The sequence below is a fragment of the Sparus aurata genome, chromosome 4 (assembly GCF_900880675.1).
Source record: "Sparus aurata chromosome 4, fSpaAur1.1, whole genome shotgun sequence".
Lineage (NCBI taxonomy): Eukaryota > Metazoa > Chordata > Actinopteri > Spariformes > Sparidae > Sparus > Sparus aurata.
The window spans coordinates 14099858-14118149 of NC_044190.1; the positions used below are offsets into that span (position 1 = coordinate 14099858).

The window sequence follows — 18292 nt, forward strand, 5'->3', positions numbered from 1 at the left end:
TTATGAAATATTTTATTTATTTTTTCAGTCCAATGTATAATAAGATGGAGGGAGATTGGTCTGACCTGAGGCCTGGTGCCAGATCTCTGCTTTCCCTTCTGTGTCCACTCTTCTTTGTGCCTGGGAAGTCCTGATGTACAGCTGGAGGGAGGGAGTTGTGGGCCATTTAAGTAGCTTAATCACAACGCAAAAGAGACAAGCATGCTATTTGCTGTATGCTCAGTGGTTATATCTGGTTAATGGGTTGTCATTGTGTTTTTCCTGCAGCTGGTTTGTAAAAAGAAAACAGCCAGCTGCTGAGCTGATGCGGTGCTTTGAGCACACTGGCACTTGACCTGTGGCAGCTGCAGTGTCTCTGGGCTCATTACATACAGCAGACTGGTCTATCCGCTGCCACTGTGCAGCCCTGCTTCTGCTCCAGCCTGTCTGCCCAATCTTAGGTTAAGTAGACAGGCCGTATGATGAATGGCTCTGGACAAGTGACCCAGACAGGAGCAGACCAAGGGAGAGGTGAGTACTGGTGTGTTTGATCCATAATAAAGCATTTAAAAAGGATCAGAAGGAAAGAAAAGTATTGCTAGGTAACACAACAGTATTCCTAAAAAGATTATCATCATGATCCTCAGTGGGATCTATACAAATGAAACTAACACAATTAAATTAATCTGCTTTAATAACCTGGATAACTGCTGGTATATGGGCTAAAATGTAACAAAAACGACACCCAGCTATACATTTAAAGACATGCATATTGCCATCTCCTGGTAGAGAGGGCAAAGATCAGTTTCACCAACTTTAACTGCATTTGCAAGCAACGGAATAAACTGACCCACTACATACAGTAACAACTCTACATGCAAGAATTACTTAGGTTACATTATATGATGAACTCCATTGCACTAATAAATGCACTCCTCATCTCTTGCCCTGTACAGAGATGAATCATAGATTTATAGAGAAGATAAAGTCTAGGAGGAGAAGAAGAATGGGAGGGAGTTCTATTAAATCAGTGGGCTACACAGAGCGGAAAGGCAGAGTGTCTGCAGGGAGGGCCATTGTTCCAGACAAAACCGACTTGAATTACTTGGTTTCGGCAAGCTGGTGTTTGCCACTGGGCTGCTTGTGGAGGGGCAGCCTGACTGCTCTGCAATAGCCGATGAACTTTCTTCCCTAAGAAGTTGTTCTATTATAACTTTAGCAGCAAGACTTCTGGTCAGAATAGGACACCTTATTTCCTCATGTTCCTCAATTAAAAAACAACTCGGCAATAACAGGGAAAAATATAGATGCCCCCATACTCTACTTTATCCACACGCTCATGTTATCAGTAGCTGTGTAGGACTAAAAACTGCAGACCTTCAGGTTTAGCTTTGTCCAGATATTCCCTCTGACGTGCACTTTATCCTCACACTGATATTTGACCTTTACTAAACTAACTCTGTATGTGTTCTATTAATAGCATAAGTGCTTATTTTATGTCACCAGAGGGTCCTAATTAAATAATGCTCCAACTGGCTATATAGTCAGCCCATAACATGTGGCTGCCCAGTTAGAATGATACATATTGTAATATTCTTGTTGTGACAGTACTTGAAGGTGTATGCTTTCATTTAGTGGGTATGAAGTTTAAATATCACATTACACTTGTTATATTGCTTCAGAGCCAAAAATTCCCTGCAACATTTTGAAGGCCCCAGACATACAGTATGTATATCTGAGGTGTTGTTGTTCGCAGATATAATCAGCCTACTCGTTTTAGTCATTACTGTTCCCCCGATACCCTGGGAGTACATTAATCTCTGTTTTAACTCTTGTAAGAGAATTTGAAAATGTGAAAATCGAATAATTGGATCTCAATAAGTGTACCTGATTTGAAATAAATGAGTTAAAACAGGTAGAACCTGTATGTCCCTTTATTTTCAAAGAAATGTGTTTTTCACAAACTGAAGGCATGTCCACAAAGCTAAATAATTGATGGGTTTTAGTGATTGCATGAGAAACTGGAGTAAAGTCTGTGTTCTCTGCTGAAGAGTTCAGACGGCAGCAAGTAAGAAAAATCATATGCTCTAAGTCTGGTTCATTGGGTTGGGTTCCCTATCATATAACGGTATTGGATACAGTCTCTCCTCCAGGTGCCTTCTGGGTGATGGTGTTTTTTATGGGTTATGACTGTTCTATGAGATCCTGCATCTGCAACAGTCTTCAGTCAATCAATCAAACCTGCACCAATCCAGCACACTGACACTGAAACTGTTCAAAGGTAAAATCTCTGACCTGGAACTTTTTGCTCATGTTTGTGAAGTTGTTTTTTGCTCCACTGCATTAAAAAAACTGGAATTTGATTATTATTATCATTACTTTTAGTATGACATTGTTGTGATTTTAGTGTGACACCTTGTTGATTCACTAGAACTAACCCCCGGCTGAGTTTTCTTTTGTTTGGGGTGAGATCTGTGTCTCCAAATCTTGGATTGTTTTTATTGGCTCTTTGCTTTCTGCACCACATGAAGCACCACAGCAGCACAATCCAACTGTCATTTGCGTAAGACTATGTGATGCTTGGTTGGTTGGTTGGTTTCTGTACAAATAAAATGTTTGAGAAATCGCCCTATTTCCGGTGTGTTTTCTTGAACTCAAATTGCTTTGAATTGTATTTCTGGTAGGTACTGCCAATGTGTTTATCAAACATTATCCAAACTGTGTTATAGATGATAAAATACATGGAAAGTGGAGCCTGTAGCGTGTCTGGTAGAGCCCTGGTTGCACCATACCCCACAGAAAATGAACAGAGGACAGTTCTCAAGCCTGCTTTTAATGGCTTGCTACACTACTTGAAGGTTGAAATAATGAATGATTTCTGTCTCCAATCAGCAGGACAAATCAAGGGTGACACTGCATAATACAGATGTTTTTTTACTCACATCCTGTGAACTTACAGTGGGATTTTGTGGTATGAATCAGTCTACATACATGGTATCTGCAGGGTCTTAAAAAGCATTAAAATTTGCTAAATCAATTTAGCGGAAATGAAGGCCCATAGAACAGTATTAAAAAGTCTTAAAGTCCGTGTAAAGCAAAATCAGCCATTTTCTTCTAAACACATTAAACAGGTCATAAATGTGTTTACTTAAAACATGTAAAAGCCATTCGGCCATGTAGAATTTAATTTTGGAGCTAGGCTCACAAACTGCTTTTGAACATTTCTGTGTTCAGGATTTAATGGGCGGGTCAGAAATCATGCAAATCATAGAGCCGCGTTACGTAAGGCGGCCCTATGATTTGCATAAACCCGGCCCTGCTGCGGAAGTGGTATAAATACGTTCAGCGCGTCAGCTTCAGTGGTTCTCCCACTTGCTCTCCAGTCTTGGATAGCATTGCTTACAATAGTTTGCAGCTAGCTAACCAGCCAACCAGTCAGCTAACCAGTCACGTCTCCTCCACATCGCTCTGCATCTTTCCTGGATGCCACAGTGTGCAGGGTGACGGCGCTGTTAGCTTATTTAAGTTTCCTAAGGAGGACAACGTAAGGAAACAGTGGATCGATTTTGTCAAGAGGAGCTAAAGCTACTGTGGGGAGTTAAACATCACCACCAACACCCGTCTCTGCAGTGTCCACTTTACCCCTGATAGTTTCAGCAACTATCACCAGGTAATGTCTGGATTTCTGCAGAGTCCGTTGACGCTGGTCACTGGAACCCTCACGAACCAACCCTCTCCGTCCCGGCTTGCAACAAATACCACAGCTGTACGTGGAGAAGCGTCTGTCCACCTGTCCGTCCTCCGCATGTCCTCCCGACTCTCCCTCACATTTCTGCTCAGAAAACAGCGTCTGTCACGTTTGTCACAAGAGTGGTTTAGCTCACCGAGTGTTTGACGAAAATAAATCACCGCAACTGTCAGCCCTCCTGACCGAGACTTCAGGGAACTTTCCCCCAGAAAACAGCCTCCGTCCCCGCGACTGACAGAGTCAGACGGCGTCCTGTTTACTGATGGTGATTATGTATAATTATGTAACTTAGCGCGAAAAACTTCACTCTGTCACTTTCCAGGGTGTTTGGTGGGTCAGGATCTCAATCACTACACATTATAACAGCATCCATATGATTATAAACTGTCTGCGGGTTTACATAGACAAGGGGAACACCTGGGGAGACACCAACGTCATTAACATGACGTGTCCCCCCGCGCCACATGGGCGTGGTTCCAGCGCCTCTAACTGACACGCCCCCAGCGTTTCACAGCAGAAAGAAGTGCTTGTTTTTCCATGATTTAGAGACCTAATTTTATATACTTAGCATTTTTTTTAATCTTTCAAATTTGGCTCAGTTGTCAATGAAACATGTTTCTATGGTGTGACAAACTCATAACACAATTTTTTTGCCGCTTTACACGGTCTTTAAATGCCATTTCCCAAGGTATTAAATTTGATAGCTTATCAAATTTAATATGTATATTTTCCATGTATATTTAATGTATATATGTATATTATTCCAAATAGGGAAAGTTTGCCTGAATGTAATCATTGAGTGACCACGAGTTGTTACCAGACATTTCCCAATAACTCCTCATATGTTTTTAATTTAAATTGATATCTGAGGCTCTTAGAGTTGAAATATTTCACTAAATAGCCAAAATTAGACTTAAGTTCTGGAAAAAGTATATTCAAATTCATGTAGCAGAACCTTTTTTTAAATTTATTTTCTACCCCATTAGTATCTCAGCACCCCTCGGATTTATCTTGTTAACCTTTGGAGGGGCCTTACCTCTAGGCTGGGAACCACAAGATGAAACTACCTAATTGTATATAAATTAATTACAGCTAACAAAATGTATGTAATGTTAGTAATCTAATGATAAATTATCGAATATAATATAATCGGAGTGCACTGGGTAAGCCCTGGAAATGGTACTGTGAGGCTGTTACAGTCCAGCAGATGGCAGTAATGAAATATTTATGGATGACAAGCGCCAGAAAAATCAACAGAAGAAGAAGAAGAAGAAGAAGAAGAAGAAGAAGAAGGAGAAGCCGAAGAAGAAGGAAAACAGTTCCGCGTTAACTGTAATCCAAGTACAGCAGTTTTCAAGTTGCTATTAATTTGCCTTTAAAACTTCTGTGACCACAGAAGCAGGAGAAAGTATAATCCATCAGACACCGAAGAGAAAACATGGCGACCACTATCACCACACAGCGGGGACAGGTACGCAGCGGGCTCTGAGTTTATTCCGTTTATTGTGAGGATTACAGGCACACAGCTAGGCGGAACTAGCTGGACTGTAGTTTGACAACATCTCTGACAAGTAACTAACATCATCTTTGACGGCGTTCGACAACACTATCGCTATCACCTGCTGTTTGCAAGAAATAGCCCGTCACGGTATATGACGAGCTACTGTGAGGTTGTGACGGCTCACAGTTTCTGGGTTTTAATCATCAGCTAACAGTTACAACAGCTCATGCGCAGATTGAGGTGTCCAATAAATACCTAGCTCTGACGCAGTATTGGCTGTAAATTTAACGACAGAAACAACAAATAAACCAATTTTAAACGTCGGCAAAATACTGAGACCGTTTCCTGTCCGTGAATTTTAGGGGTAAGGTGGCTCATTACTGGAGGTGGCTAGAGTAACCTAGTACAGAACTGTACTCAGGAAAAAGTAATGTTAGACTTTCTAAAAACAAATACATATGTGGAATTCAAAGTAGTCATCAAGGTATACACTTGAGTTGGAGCACGAAAGTATCCGGTGGAAAAAAGACTCGAATAGTAAGAATTTTAATGAGTAAAAACAACACACCCACTGCTTTTAATATATGTGGATCCTAAGGGAAATAACTGAACATTCGTCTGTGTTCATAGGCAGTTTGTGTTGTAATGTCACGTCATCATTTCCTGATCATAATCTACTACATGAACTTAGTCTCTTACCTGGCTAATACTGTATTGTATCAGATGATTTGTTTAGGTTGATGTAGGGCTTGGCAGTATATACAATATTCTTTAGCTATATCGCTAAAGATGATTTAAATCAATATATATTTTTTTTGTTTACTTCTCTGTAAGCACACTGTAAATGCTGGACTGGACAATAAGATAAAATAATATTATCATTTTTGACCAAATACCTCAATATCAATATTGCAACAATATTGTAGGGATGACTATATGTACTTATGCCACATTACAAATTAATGATATCCAAAATCTAAAACCATACATAGTCTCATGTCATGATACTGATATAAAATAACGATATGTATTGATCAGGAGAAAATGATGTGACATTTTAATCATGACTTTCCTATGAAATGGAAGTGTTTTCTCTTTTTCACTTGTACCTTGGAATGCGAATTGATATTTTAGTAACAACAAATGCCTTTATTGATTCTGCTATCTGTCTGAGTCTCTTTTTGATTCCTGATCAATCTTCCGTGTGGAAAACATGTAGACTTACACTAGTTTTTGATGTCAACAGAACTGTTTTACTAACTCTTAGTTTGAAAACATTGTTCTAGACACAGGGTAGAAAACAACCATGCTTTGGGCCGTTTCTTCCTCTTTGCCATGACTCCTCCTTGTTGCAAGTGTACAACAGTGAAGATGCACTACTTGGACATCATTGTTGACATTCGATTCTCACCCCTACTTTTACGTGTGGAAGACCACCTGTGGTTAAAATTAAGTCACGTCCACATTAATAAAAGCAGGCTGTTTTTTTAAATAATTCACTTTTTACTTTTGTCTCTCTTCAGCGGCCTCATGAATGTAGCCTACCTAATAACCTGGCCACTGAGTGTATGTTGTATGCATGTGTGGATTTCCAGTACACTGTGGTCTATCCGCTCTGTTCAGCCTTAACATGAACACATGTGTCTTAAAATGGGAGTAATTCCACATACATGTCATGTTTGGCCCTGGTGATAAGTTTCTGACTTTTTGTGCCCATCTTGCTTGAGAATACAGTTAAGAAGAAAATGGCTTTTTCACTTAGGCATTTTCAGACTTTATCACCTATAAGGTAATACTGATGGTCTTCAAACACACAACATGCACACTCCTGTCTGTGTGGTACTCCTCAGGACCTCCACCATAGTCACTAAACATTAGGGCTGCAACTAATGATTATTTTCAGTGTTGATACATCTGGTGATTATTTCCTAGATTAATTGATTAATTGTTTGGTCTTAGGATGTCACAATATGGTGAAAAATATTAATCAGTTTTTCCAAAAACCAAGATAATGTCCAGAAGCCAAAAATATTCAGTTTACTGTCATAGAGAAAAAAAACCCAGAAAATATTCACCTTGAAGAAACTGGAATTGGAGAATTTTTATTTTTCTTTGAAATTTGCTCAAATTTAGTAATTAATTGTCAAAATAGTTGCTGATTAATTCAATCATTGACAGTCAAGCAAACAATCACTCAAAATGGAATGCAGTGCAACTGACTGGTTTGAAGGTAACTTTGACTGCCTCTGAGATGTTTCAGAGATCCTTTATTGATGAGAAGCCTCATCAGGTTCACTCCTAGAGGAGAAACTAAATTGACAACATTGCCAAAGATTCCTGTTTAATATTCTTGAGAAGAAGGTTCACTCTGTACAGGTTTGGGACACCAAACTCTGTAACACTTTGTTGTTTATTGTTGAGTCACTGAAGGGTGGTATTTTTTGTTGAGTCTTTATTTTTAGTAGATATAATTTGAATGTGTCCAACTCTAACCTGCAAACAGCACCAGGATAAAGTCAAGCTGTTGTGAATTCCCCCCTATCTTTTTTCTGTGAAAGTCTGCTATACTTTTCTCTTGTTGCAGGCGTGTAACTGCTCTGTGCTAGTCTATTGTATACACACCAAATGCTGTTGATCACATGCACATGACTTGCAGAAAAGGGCAGCTATTGGCCCTATTATTAGGATGATTAGCTTTAGACCCACATTATGTTAAAACGGTTCAGTTGATGACTGTTTTTTTACAACCAAGTTTTCAGTTAGGGGTTCATCATGTTTTCAATTAGACAATTAAAGACATAAATGAAAACACATGTAGAAAAACACAATGATTAATATTATAGACTAAAAACAACAGATGAGACTAAGTGATAAGTCTCCTAAAACAAAAAAACCACGGCCGCATTTGTAGAATAAATCCCAGTCACATTAAGTGTTTTTGGGTTTTTTTAAATACAATTTGAGTTGAAATTATTACACATTTGGAAGTTGTTGTTGATTTTGGTGTTCTTTTTACATTTTCAGTCTGGATTTGAGTTGATGTGTGTGTATGTATATATGTATTCAGGTGTATATTGGGGAGCTTCCACAGGACTTCCTCCGCATAACCCCCACACAACAGCAGCAGCAGGTCCAGATGGATGCCCAGGCAGCCAGACAGCTGCAGTATGGAGGCTCAATAGGTACTGTGGGGCGACTCAGCATTACTGTTGTCCAGGTAAACACAGCTCAGCTTTTTTGTTAGCAATTCAGCTGTGTCTCATTTACATGTTTGTGCAAATATGAATAATATGATATTAGTACCAAAAACATAAATGTCCTTATTTAGATATAAATCATATTAAGAATGACAGTACATTATACTTTTTAGATGACGTTTTAGATTAAAGTTAAGTATCTAGTATTTCAACAAAAATAATCCTTAAACTTTGTAGGTGCAGAAATAGCAACACCTCTGTAAATGGATATACTTAATACCTCAGTGTTAAGGGTTAGGGTTATGGTTGTTAAATATAAAGCACTATATGGCCTAATCAGTTTTTATTATTGCAGAGGTGATATTAGTGGGTGAAATCTAACTAGACTCCTCATCACAGATTTCAAATAATCAAATTGTATCCATTTACAACCATCTATTGAATACAGGGGGCTACTGGACTCACACCAGCTTGAATGTATCACCTAACTGAAGCCACCTTGTTTGTTTTGCTGTGTAGGCCAAGCTGGCAAAAAACTATGGTATGACCCGGATGGATCCGTACTGTAGAATCCGACTGGGCTACGCAGTCTACGAGACACCAACTGCTCACAACGGGGCCAAGAACCCACGCTGGAACAAGGTGATCCAGTGCACGGTGCCTCCTGGGGTGGACTCCTTCTACCTGGAGATCTTTGATGAGGTGAGTAGTTGGGGAGGTGGATGAGTTCATAAAGGCTGTCGATATGTGGTCTTCTGAACTCCTTAACATGTACATAAGTATGTTGCCACTGTTACTCTGTCGGATTCAACTGAACTTCAGATAAACTTCCGGTACATAGATTCACTTTGCTTATTGTACACCTCTTTCACAGAGTAGAACTACACAAACAGTTAAAGGCCATTTGGGCTTCTGATTAATTAATTTGAGAACAGGATAGAGCTTAAACATTTTATACAAGCAGTACTTGAAAGTGTATCTTCTCAAAACCTACACTATGTTGGGAATCGATATTGATTATTGATTATTAATCAAAATGTTACTGTTAATTAAATAAAATGTTACTGTTAATTAAATTATTATAGTTAATTAATGAAACGTAGGTTACTGTGATTCTTTAAAAAAACACGGGGCACCACCCTGAAATCAGGGAGTCCTTTGTAAAAACTACAAAGATGGCCGAACGTGGTGAAGTGTAAAACGTTTCTTAAAGTACACACTTACAGTAAGTCCTGAATTTAACTGGAGTCTCTTCGCAGCATCACGTTACCCGGCGAATGTGATGTGCCGAGGGGTCTCCTGACCTTTAAACTCTGAGTGACGTCATGGTCATCCTGGCAGAGTTTCATGGCCCGCGGCCACTTTAATCCAATAGGGACCAGGTGAAAGTTTTGGGGAAGGGTGATACCTTGAGTTACAGTTCTTCACACCTTTCTGGCGTTGGCTCGTTTCCTTTATTCTTAACTTCCTCAAGTTGATAAGGCCCTAGTAGTAAGGCTTTTTTTTTTTTTTTTTTTTTACTTGCAGGCCTTCTCTTTGTTTGAGCCATGTGGGATCAGGGCCCAGCAAAAATCAATCATCCATGAAGGCATACAGTACTGACCTCGATAAAACTGTTGTGGTAATTCTTCTCACAACTGAACTGAAATATTAATGTATTACATTTTTGTGACACACTGTAACTTAAGGTAATTGCCACGTTGTATGCCTGACTGCTGACACCCAAGCCTCCAGGAAGAGCCTCCGACTTTGAAGCCAGTTTTGGTAGTGGCCAAGCCTTGTAATTACATTGCCACTGCGGCCCAAAAAGACATTTTCCCATAACATTTCAAAAGAAGCATCTGTAAAACAGTGGATACATTTTTTTGAGCGTCAGAGCCCTCGCCAAATGATTAGTTTCACTGTCATAACTGGAGCCTTTCAGTAAATAATTTTGTCCCCATTCAAGTTAGCCAGGCGCTACATTAGAAGTTAGCCGGCTCTGGTGTTGGAAATCTTTAGCGCGCACGCTCCATTGGCCTCACAACATGGAAGGTCTGGGTATTTTCATACCAAGGAAGTTGCGCTTTTATGGCTTCAGAATGCCACTGAGCAGCTTAATAGGAATGAATGGGGCCCTACCTCCACCACAAAATACAATTTGGGCCATAATTCAAGAATTCATAGAATAATTACCATAACATATCTCTCTATAAAAGCAAGAAATCTCTGTCTGTCTGTCTGTCTGTCTGTCTGTCTGTCTGTCTGTGTGTGCCTCAAATATCTCTGCGGATCAGGATCAGACTGACCTGAGAGTTTCAACATGGCTGCTGCTTGGTTCAGTGGTGTGCAACGTCGCATTTGTTTGGACTGCAATGATACTGTGAATAAATTATTTCAGAAATGCTTTACCAATTCAGCGAGCATTGTCCACCGGAGCCACCACAGTCACGTGCACACCAGAGCCAATCACTGCAGACCCCCCACCTTAAGAAACAAGCACATTTGTATCTGCAGCTGCACAAGCTGGACCGGGATTTTGCCGGCGGATCGGTCCCGTTCTGTTAGGTGCATCTAAACTGACTGTTGTGTATTAATGAGACTAAAAGAGTCTGGACCGAGTCTGTTCGGGTCTGAGGAGATCTGGAGACGCGCGGATAACAAAGTGGAATCGGAATCTGTGGATGTTCGTGTGTAGCTAGCTGCTAGCCGCTAGCCCACCTACACGGCCCACCTCCCGAGGTGACGGACCGGACGCACTGGCACGTCCAAAACTGGACTAAGGGTAAATAATGTCCGCCACGCTTTTTCGCGAACATTGCCGTAACATTTGTTTTGTGTCTGGTGCAGGAAGAAACGGTAAAAACGGGCTGTCCAAGCAGCAAGTTTGGTTGTTGAGGAACAGGAAGTTATGGGAGGGACGTAGGCGGATGAATGACAGGCAACAATGTTTGGTGTATAGACAGCGATAGAGACAGCGATATTGAGAGTTGAGAGATTTGTTACATTAGCGTGTTTGGAGTGTATAGTTAGTGTGTTATGTAGTGTTTGGTGTGTGGTGGAGTCGGTTTTTTGTTCAATGAGTCAAAACAATGAGGAGACTGCTGAATGAGCATTGCCTGCATTTAAATGTAAATAGTTACATATAACTTTGTACATCTATCTATAATACAAGGAATCTCTGTCTGTCTGTCTGTCTGTCTGTCTGTCTGTCTGTCTGTGTGTGTGTGTGTGTGTGTGTGTGTGTGTGTGTGTGTGTGTGTGTGTGTGTGTGTGTGTGTGTGTGTGTGTGTGTGTTCCTGTTCCTCAAATATCTCTGCGGATCAGGATCAGACTGACCTGAGACTTTCAACATGGCTGTGAATAAATTATTTCATAAATTCTTTACAAATTCTGCAAGCAGTGTCCACCGGAGCCACCACAGTCACGTGGGCACCAGAGCCAACCACTGCACACAGTGGCCACGTGCGCACCAGAGCCAATCACTGCAGAGCTCAAGCCCACGACATACCTTAAAAAAACAAGCGGATTTATACCTGCAGTGGCGCGAGCTGGACCGGGATTTTGCCGGCGGTTCGGTTCCGTTCTGTGCATCTAAACTGACTGTTGTGGATTAATGAGATTAAACAAGTCCAGGTCTGTTCGGGTCTGAGGAGATCTGGAGACGCACGGACAACAAAGTGGGATCGGAATCTGTGGATGTTTGTGTGTAGCTAGCGCTAGCCGCTCTAGCTGCTAGCTAGCACTAGCTACACGGCCCACCGCCCGAGTTGACGGAGCGGACGCACTGGCACGTCCAAAACCGGATTTAGGGTAAATAATGTCCAACAGCCTTTTTGCGAACATTGCCGTTACGTTTGCTTTGTGTCTGGTGCAGGAAGAAACAGTAAAAATGTGCTTTTGTTCTGTTCTGTTCATCTAAACTGACTGTTGTGGATAATAATGAGATTAAACAAGTCCAGACTGAGTCTGTTCGGGTCTGAGGCGATCCGGAGACACGCGGTCAACAAAGTGGGATCGGAATCTGTGGATGTTTGTGTGTAGCTAGCTGCTAGCCGCTAGCCAACCCACACGGCCTAACGTTACCTACGGAGTTGACGGAGCGGACGCACCGGCACGTCCAAAACCGGATTTAGGGTAAATAATGTCCAACACGCTTTTTCGCGAACATTGCCGTTACGTTTGCTTTATGTCTGGTGCAGGAAGAAACAGTAAAAATGTGCTTTTGTCACGAAAGTGTCCAAGCAGCAAGTTTGGTTGTTGAGGAAGAGTAAGATGTGGGAGGGACATCGGCGGATGATTGACAGCAGCAGTGATGTGTTGGAGACAGTGACAGAGATAGCGAGTTTTGAGAGTTGAGAGATTTGTGACATATAGCGTGTTTGGAGTGTATAGTTAGTGTGTTATGTAGTGTTTGGTGTAGTGTGTTTAGTGAGTAGTGGAGTCGTGTTGTGAGGCAAACCAAGGAGGAGACGGCTGAATGTGGAACAGGCAGGAATGATCTGAGCCCTGAGCCTGAGGCATTGCCTGCATTTAAATGTAAATAGTTACACATAGCTTTGTAAATTTCAAAAACTTATGTACCAATTTAGCAAACAACAATTTATATTTGCATTATAACTAATGCAATTGGTCCATTAAACATATTTGTGGTTTCACAGTAAAAAAAACAAACTTTTTCTCCTCTGATTTTATGTTATTTTGTGATTTTAGGACCATAGTGTTAATATAGTACCTTAAAATGAAAAAATAACTGTACAGTCACACATGTGAGGTTGTGCTAAAAATAATTACACCAAGTAAGGCAAGGTAAATAGTTTTTAAGGTGACATATAATGGTATAATCAAAAACAGCCAATTCTATCCCTGACGTCCCACCTTCAAACACAGCCTCATTTGGCCATCCATGAAAAAGCTACTTAACCTCCCACTTTTCTATAGAAATACATGCTTCCTACGGGCAATGCACTAGTTTTTAAAATGTATGCACATATTTAGCAAACAACAATTTATATTTGCATTATAAGTAATAAAAAATGGTTTTGGAAGGCTGTTGTGATGACCTGTAAATGTTGCCCTGTAAATCTGTATCTCCCAGTTTCAACCAAAGCATGGTGGCAAACACTCAACATATAATGATCCCACGTAGAAATAGGAATAACAAATAAAATAATAAAATAAAACTAAAGTGATGAAAAGTTTTCGTAATTCATTCAATATGTTTTGTGAACATCAGCATGGTCCTTATATCACTACATATACATGGTTAATAGTGCTTTTCTACTGACCCATCAAAGCACTTTACAACACATTCATATTCAGAGGTCATGCAAGGTGCTCACTAGGGCTGTCCGATAAATCGAATTTTCATCGTCATCGCAATCTGAACATGTGCGATAAACACATTGCAAAAGACTGCCCGACACACGATGAATAAGAAAAATCAGCCATGCATGCACCATCAGAGGAGCCCTGGATACAAGGACCAATCAGATGAAGCCCCAGCTAGCCGTTAGCTACCCTGACAAAATTAATCGGCATCAGTTCAGTGGTGGTTGCCAGGTTATGATGGCTGAGGGAGGAGAGAAAAGCGATGAAAATGTGGTCGATGAAGACCATGTGGTGCTATATAGAGTTATTTTGGATTCAGGAGAGAGTGTAAAACATGCCGAGCAGTTCTTCCAACTTCTAGAGGAAGTGCAGAGAGAAATGTATACTGAAATGGACAGACAAAACATAGACCCAACACTGTACTAGCTGTGTACTATTTCCAATTTTAGATTTTATAATTTTTCGAGTCTCGATATTGTTGTTTTGGGGCACATAATATTTGGGCAAATACAAATTCTATACCATCACAGCATTGTGGTTAAAGAGACATTTTCTGCTACAGACGAAGGGTAAATTGGTCTCAAACTCTAAAATGGCGCTGTTGATCGAGCAACAGCCCAATGAAAAACCTCTCTTCTTTTTACTCTTTCTTTCTGCATGTTTGTATTTAGTGATATGATGAGCATGTGGTTTGTTGTGTTTTTCCATTTGTCTTTTTTTATGCTCCATCCAGAGAGCATTCTCCATGGACGACAGGATAGCATGGACTCACGTCACCATACCAGAAGGCTTGAGGGAGGGCAGTGTGGTGGATGAGTGGTTCAGCCTCAGTGGTAGGCAGGGCGATGACAAGGAGGGCATGATCAACCTGGTGATGTCTTTTGCCGTGAGTACATTTACAGACAGAAGATATTGAAAACATTCAAACATGTTTTTTTTTTGGTTTAGAGAGGTCGTAACAGTCAACAAGTCTTGCAGCACCTGAGCTGAAACAGACATGTATAAAACCAACCCCAACCAAACATGAATAAATATATATTTTTAAAATGATCGATCCTTTGAACCTAGCCTAAGAACCCATGTTGGGGTTATGATTAATAGGAACCAAGTGGAACTGTTAAGACCTACACTGAGGTTGGTTCAAGATTCCTCCATTGAACCAATAAAAGTGTGTCGCAGGGGTATATCAACATTTTGTCAGTAAGTTGATGAGTCAGAGCTAATCATTTAAAAATACCACTGATCACAAGTATAAATACTTCGTTACTGTGTTTAAGTAGATATCTGTACTTTACTTTTCGTATTTGTTTTTCTGACAACTTTTTGATTTTTCCTCCCTACATTTGAACGCAAATATTTGTGCTTTCTAGTCCTTACATTTTCAAAACAGGCTCATTTATTTAGCTTAAATGCATTTGAGGGGAATTATCTATTATCTATTGCGTCATTGCACTCTGCCTTCCCAACATCAGAAGACTGATTTCAACCTATCAGTGCATATCACGCACAACGAGAGGAATCCTACTGGTTCTACCTTTTAAGTTTAATATTCCTCAAATCATATTAATATAATGCAAGTCTCACTTAGCTTTGAAACGAAATGGCTGTTAGAAATTTCTGTCACAGGGATACGGTTTACTTTTATACTTTGTACATTTCAGAGACTGTACATTCTTGCTTATACTGGAGAGAAGATTTGGAATCAGTACTTCTAATGAGTCTTTTTACACAAGTATCTGTGTGTGTGTGTGTGTGTGTGTGTGTGTGTTTATGTGTGTGCTTTTACTTGAGTAATACTTGTCCATACTTTTGCCACTTCTGTGGTGGTATATGCATTTTCCCTCATTTGTCATTTCCTCAAAGCTCAATCCTTGTCAAATTGTTGGACGTTGGCCTCATCTCTGTACATTGTTTACTCTGCTGGTGTGGGTGTTACCCCTACAGTGCAGAGGTTGCAGTGATGTGATTGTTGTTTCTGTGTGTTTGTCGCCAGTCCTTACCAGCAGGGATGATGACTCAGCCTGTTGTCCTAATGCCCTCTGTTTATCAGCAAGGAGTTGGATATGTGCCCATTGCAGGTTAGACACAGACACACACACGCACACAAACAAATACACACAGCAGCTTAGGCTGAAAACTGATGCACCTCTTTGTAAACCAGTTTACAGGTTTGTAACTATTCCTTTAAAACTGTGTGTGGTGTGTCCCTAGGAGTGCCTGCAGTCTACAACCAGGGCATGGTGCCCATGGCAATGCCAGCAACCATGCCAGCTGTTGGAGGCCAGGGGCCAGTGTGCAGTGAGGAAGACCTGAAGGCTCTGCAGGACATGTTCCCCAACCTGGACAAGGAGGTGGTCCGCACTGTGCTGGACGCACAGCAGGGCAACAAGGATGCTGCCATCAACTCTCTGCTGCAGATGGCTGAGGAGCTCTAACTGCAGAACACAAGCTCACAGTGGACATGCCAACAAACAAACACACACACACACACATACGCACATGTATGCATGCACACAGATATGTAAAAAGTCTTTACTCATGGAAAGACCGCCCACTTGTTGCATACACACACATCCACAGAGTCCTCCCACACGCTGCATACCTGAGCTACCAGGAGCTCAGCTGTTCGCCACAGAGATCTGTTTCTTTCTTTCTATTGACTCCTTGTTGGCTCAACAGTACATTGAGCCTGGGCTGTCTCTTCTAACAGACAGCTGTCTGTCACAGCTGACAGTATGTTCTGAAGTGTTCGCCTTTGGTTTAGGATGATATAGATGTCAGATATTTGGGACAGAATCATGAAGGTTTCCATCACAGTAGAAAACCAAACTAGAAATTGAATCGGCTGTAATGTGACCTGATTGGTATTGTAAGTCTTACTAGCCCAAATCATTATGTCTTGATTCAACATCACACTCTTTCACTGTATCCATGGCGACCCATCTGTATTCCCCCTGCTGATTTGCACTGTTCTAGCTGTAGTGAGTCACATTCAGTCCATCTTCTGTTTATGGTGATGTTGTTGTTAATAGTGTGGAGAACCTGTCTCTAGTAACCTGCAATGAACTGCTTCTGTTTCATGTGTAGCTGTAAAATGTTTAGTGCACTTAAAATCTGATAAATTATTATGGATGTATTAAATTATATAGAATTTCTATATATTGATGAGAGAATTGAAAATGAACAAATGACCTGAGACATTTACTTACTTAGGGCGAGAAGAAATGGAACCCATGTTCAGTCTGTGAAGTGAGGATGTGAAGACTTAAAGTTATTGAAGTAATCATCTCAAAGATCTCAGTCCTCCTTGATTTAGTGACACCTTGCGTTACTTGTGGTAACAGCATATGTGGTTTATTACTGCACGTCACAGAATTCTGGGGACAACAAACCAAACTGTTGTCATTTTAATAAATATGTCAGGCAATATTTGGCCTTTTTCCATCTTTCTGTGAGCAACCATGGCTAGATTTTTTTGGCCTAACACCTGCAGCTCACTGTTGCTGTTCCTCATTGTTCCATTACTCCCTGCAATATTTCAAACTGATCCACTGTCAAAATCTGGTAATGTCCCTTGACTTGTTTTGTGGTCCACTTTTCCCAAATTGGCAGACATTCTTCTTACTTTGTGTGTTGTTTTACATTTTACTGCCCAGAGCAATACAGTAAACAACACATTGACAGCTGTTTCCCGAGCTCACTGACAAACTAATTGCATTTCCTGTGACTACTTCATTATAAAGAACAACTTGTGTTTTACCAGTAAAATGCTTTTGATGTGAAACTTCAACATTAGGAAGATTTTAATTAGTTGTAAATTAGAACAACAATTTTTTGGGAATGTGGACCAAGACACTGAGTTCAAAACTTCAAAGCTCAATCCCCTCATTAGGCGATAGTGACTTAACTTTTTTTTTTTTCAATGAACATTTTTGAGATGGCTTCTTTCAGTCATATGCTGTAAAGTCATTTAAAATCAGGACTTTCGATAAAGATGCAGTGTGAGCATGATGAGAATGAAGATGTCACTTTTATTAGTATGTTTTTAAGCTCCGCAGGATGTTTTCTGATACAATGAATCAGGTAAAGAGGAGACCTAAACTTTAAATGAGCTACCTATCCCCACCTGAGATCACAGTCACATGACTTAGTGTGCTCCCCATTGCTTCTAACACTACATGTTTAGCCTTATTATTTGTAGTTCCTAAAATGTTTATTTACATTTGTAGCTTATAAGATCTTGTTGTTGTTGTGCTGTCTGCCAAAGGTTTAATTTGAGAGATGTTGTCTGATGGATGAGATGTTTTGCTTGTGATTCAAAAATGAGGTTCTTAAAAATGTCAGTCATTTCACACCATGTCACGTGTTTCTGTTGTTTTCAGTTCTCTACTGCACAGCATTTGGAAGCTCAGATAGGTCTTATTATATTTGCATTTTTTTAAATGTAAAATCTATAAAAAAAATTCCTGACTAAAAATGCCAAGAAAACAAGATGAGGTAGAACAGGATTTTAGTTTTTTAAATCACAGGCTATGTCCTCCAAAGTGTGCAACTGAC

At 40.3% G+C, this 18292-nt stretch overlaps 1 protein-coding gene across 1 annotated transcript; it reads left to right on the forward strand.

The window, feature by feature from the left end:
• Positions 1 to 4989: 4989 nt before the first annotated feature.
• tollip (toll interacting protein) lies at positions 4990 to 18092 on the forward strand. The gene is made up of 6 exons (XM_030413742.1): positions 4990 to 5198; positions 8296 to 8445; positions 8945 to 9127; positions 14469 to 14621; positions 15729 to 15813; positions 15947 to 18092. The coding sequence occupies exons 1-6, from the start codon at positions 5166 to 5168 to the stop codon at positions 16168 to 16170; spliced, it is 828 nt and encodes a 275-aa protein (XP_030269602.1). The 5' UTR covers positions 4990 to 5165; the 3' UTR covers positions 16171 to 18092.
• The last annotated feature ends 200 nt before the right edge of the window (positions 18093 to 18292 follow it).

Coding starts and splice junctions, on each gene's coding strand:
- tollip (XM_030413742.1), top strand. CDS start 5,166: ATGGCGACCACTATCACCACACAGCGGGGACAG. Junction 8,446..8,944: donor TCAGCATTACTGTTGTCCAG/GTAAACACAGCT, acceptor TTTGCTGTGTAG/GCCAAGCTGGCAAAAAACTA. Junction 14,622..15,728: donor ACCTGGTGATGTCTTTTGCC/GTGAGTACATTT, acceptor GTTTGTCGCCAG/TCCTTACCAGCAGGGATGAT.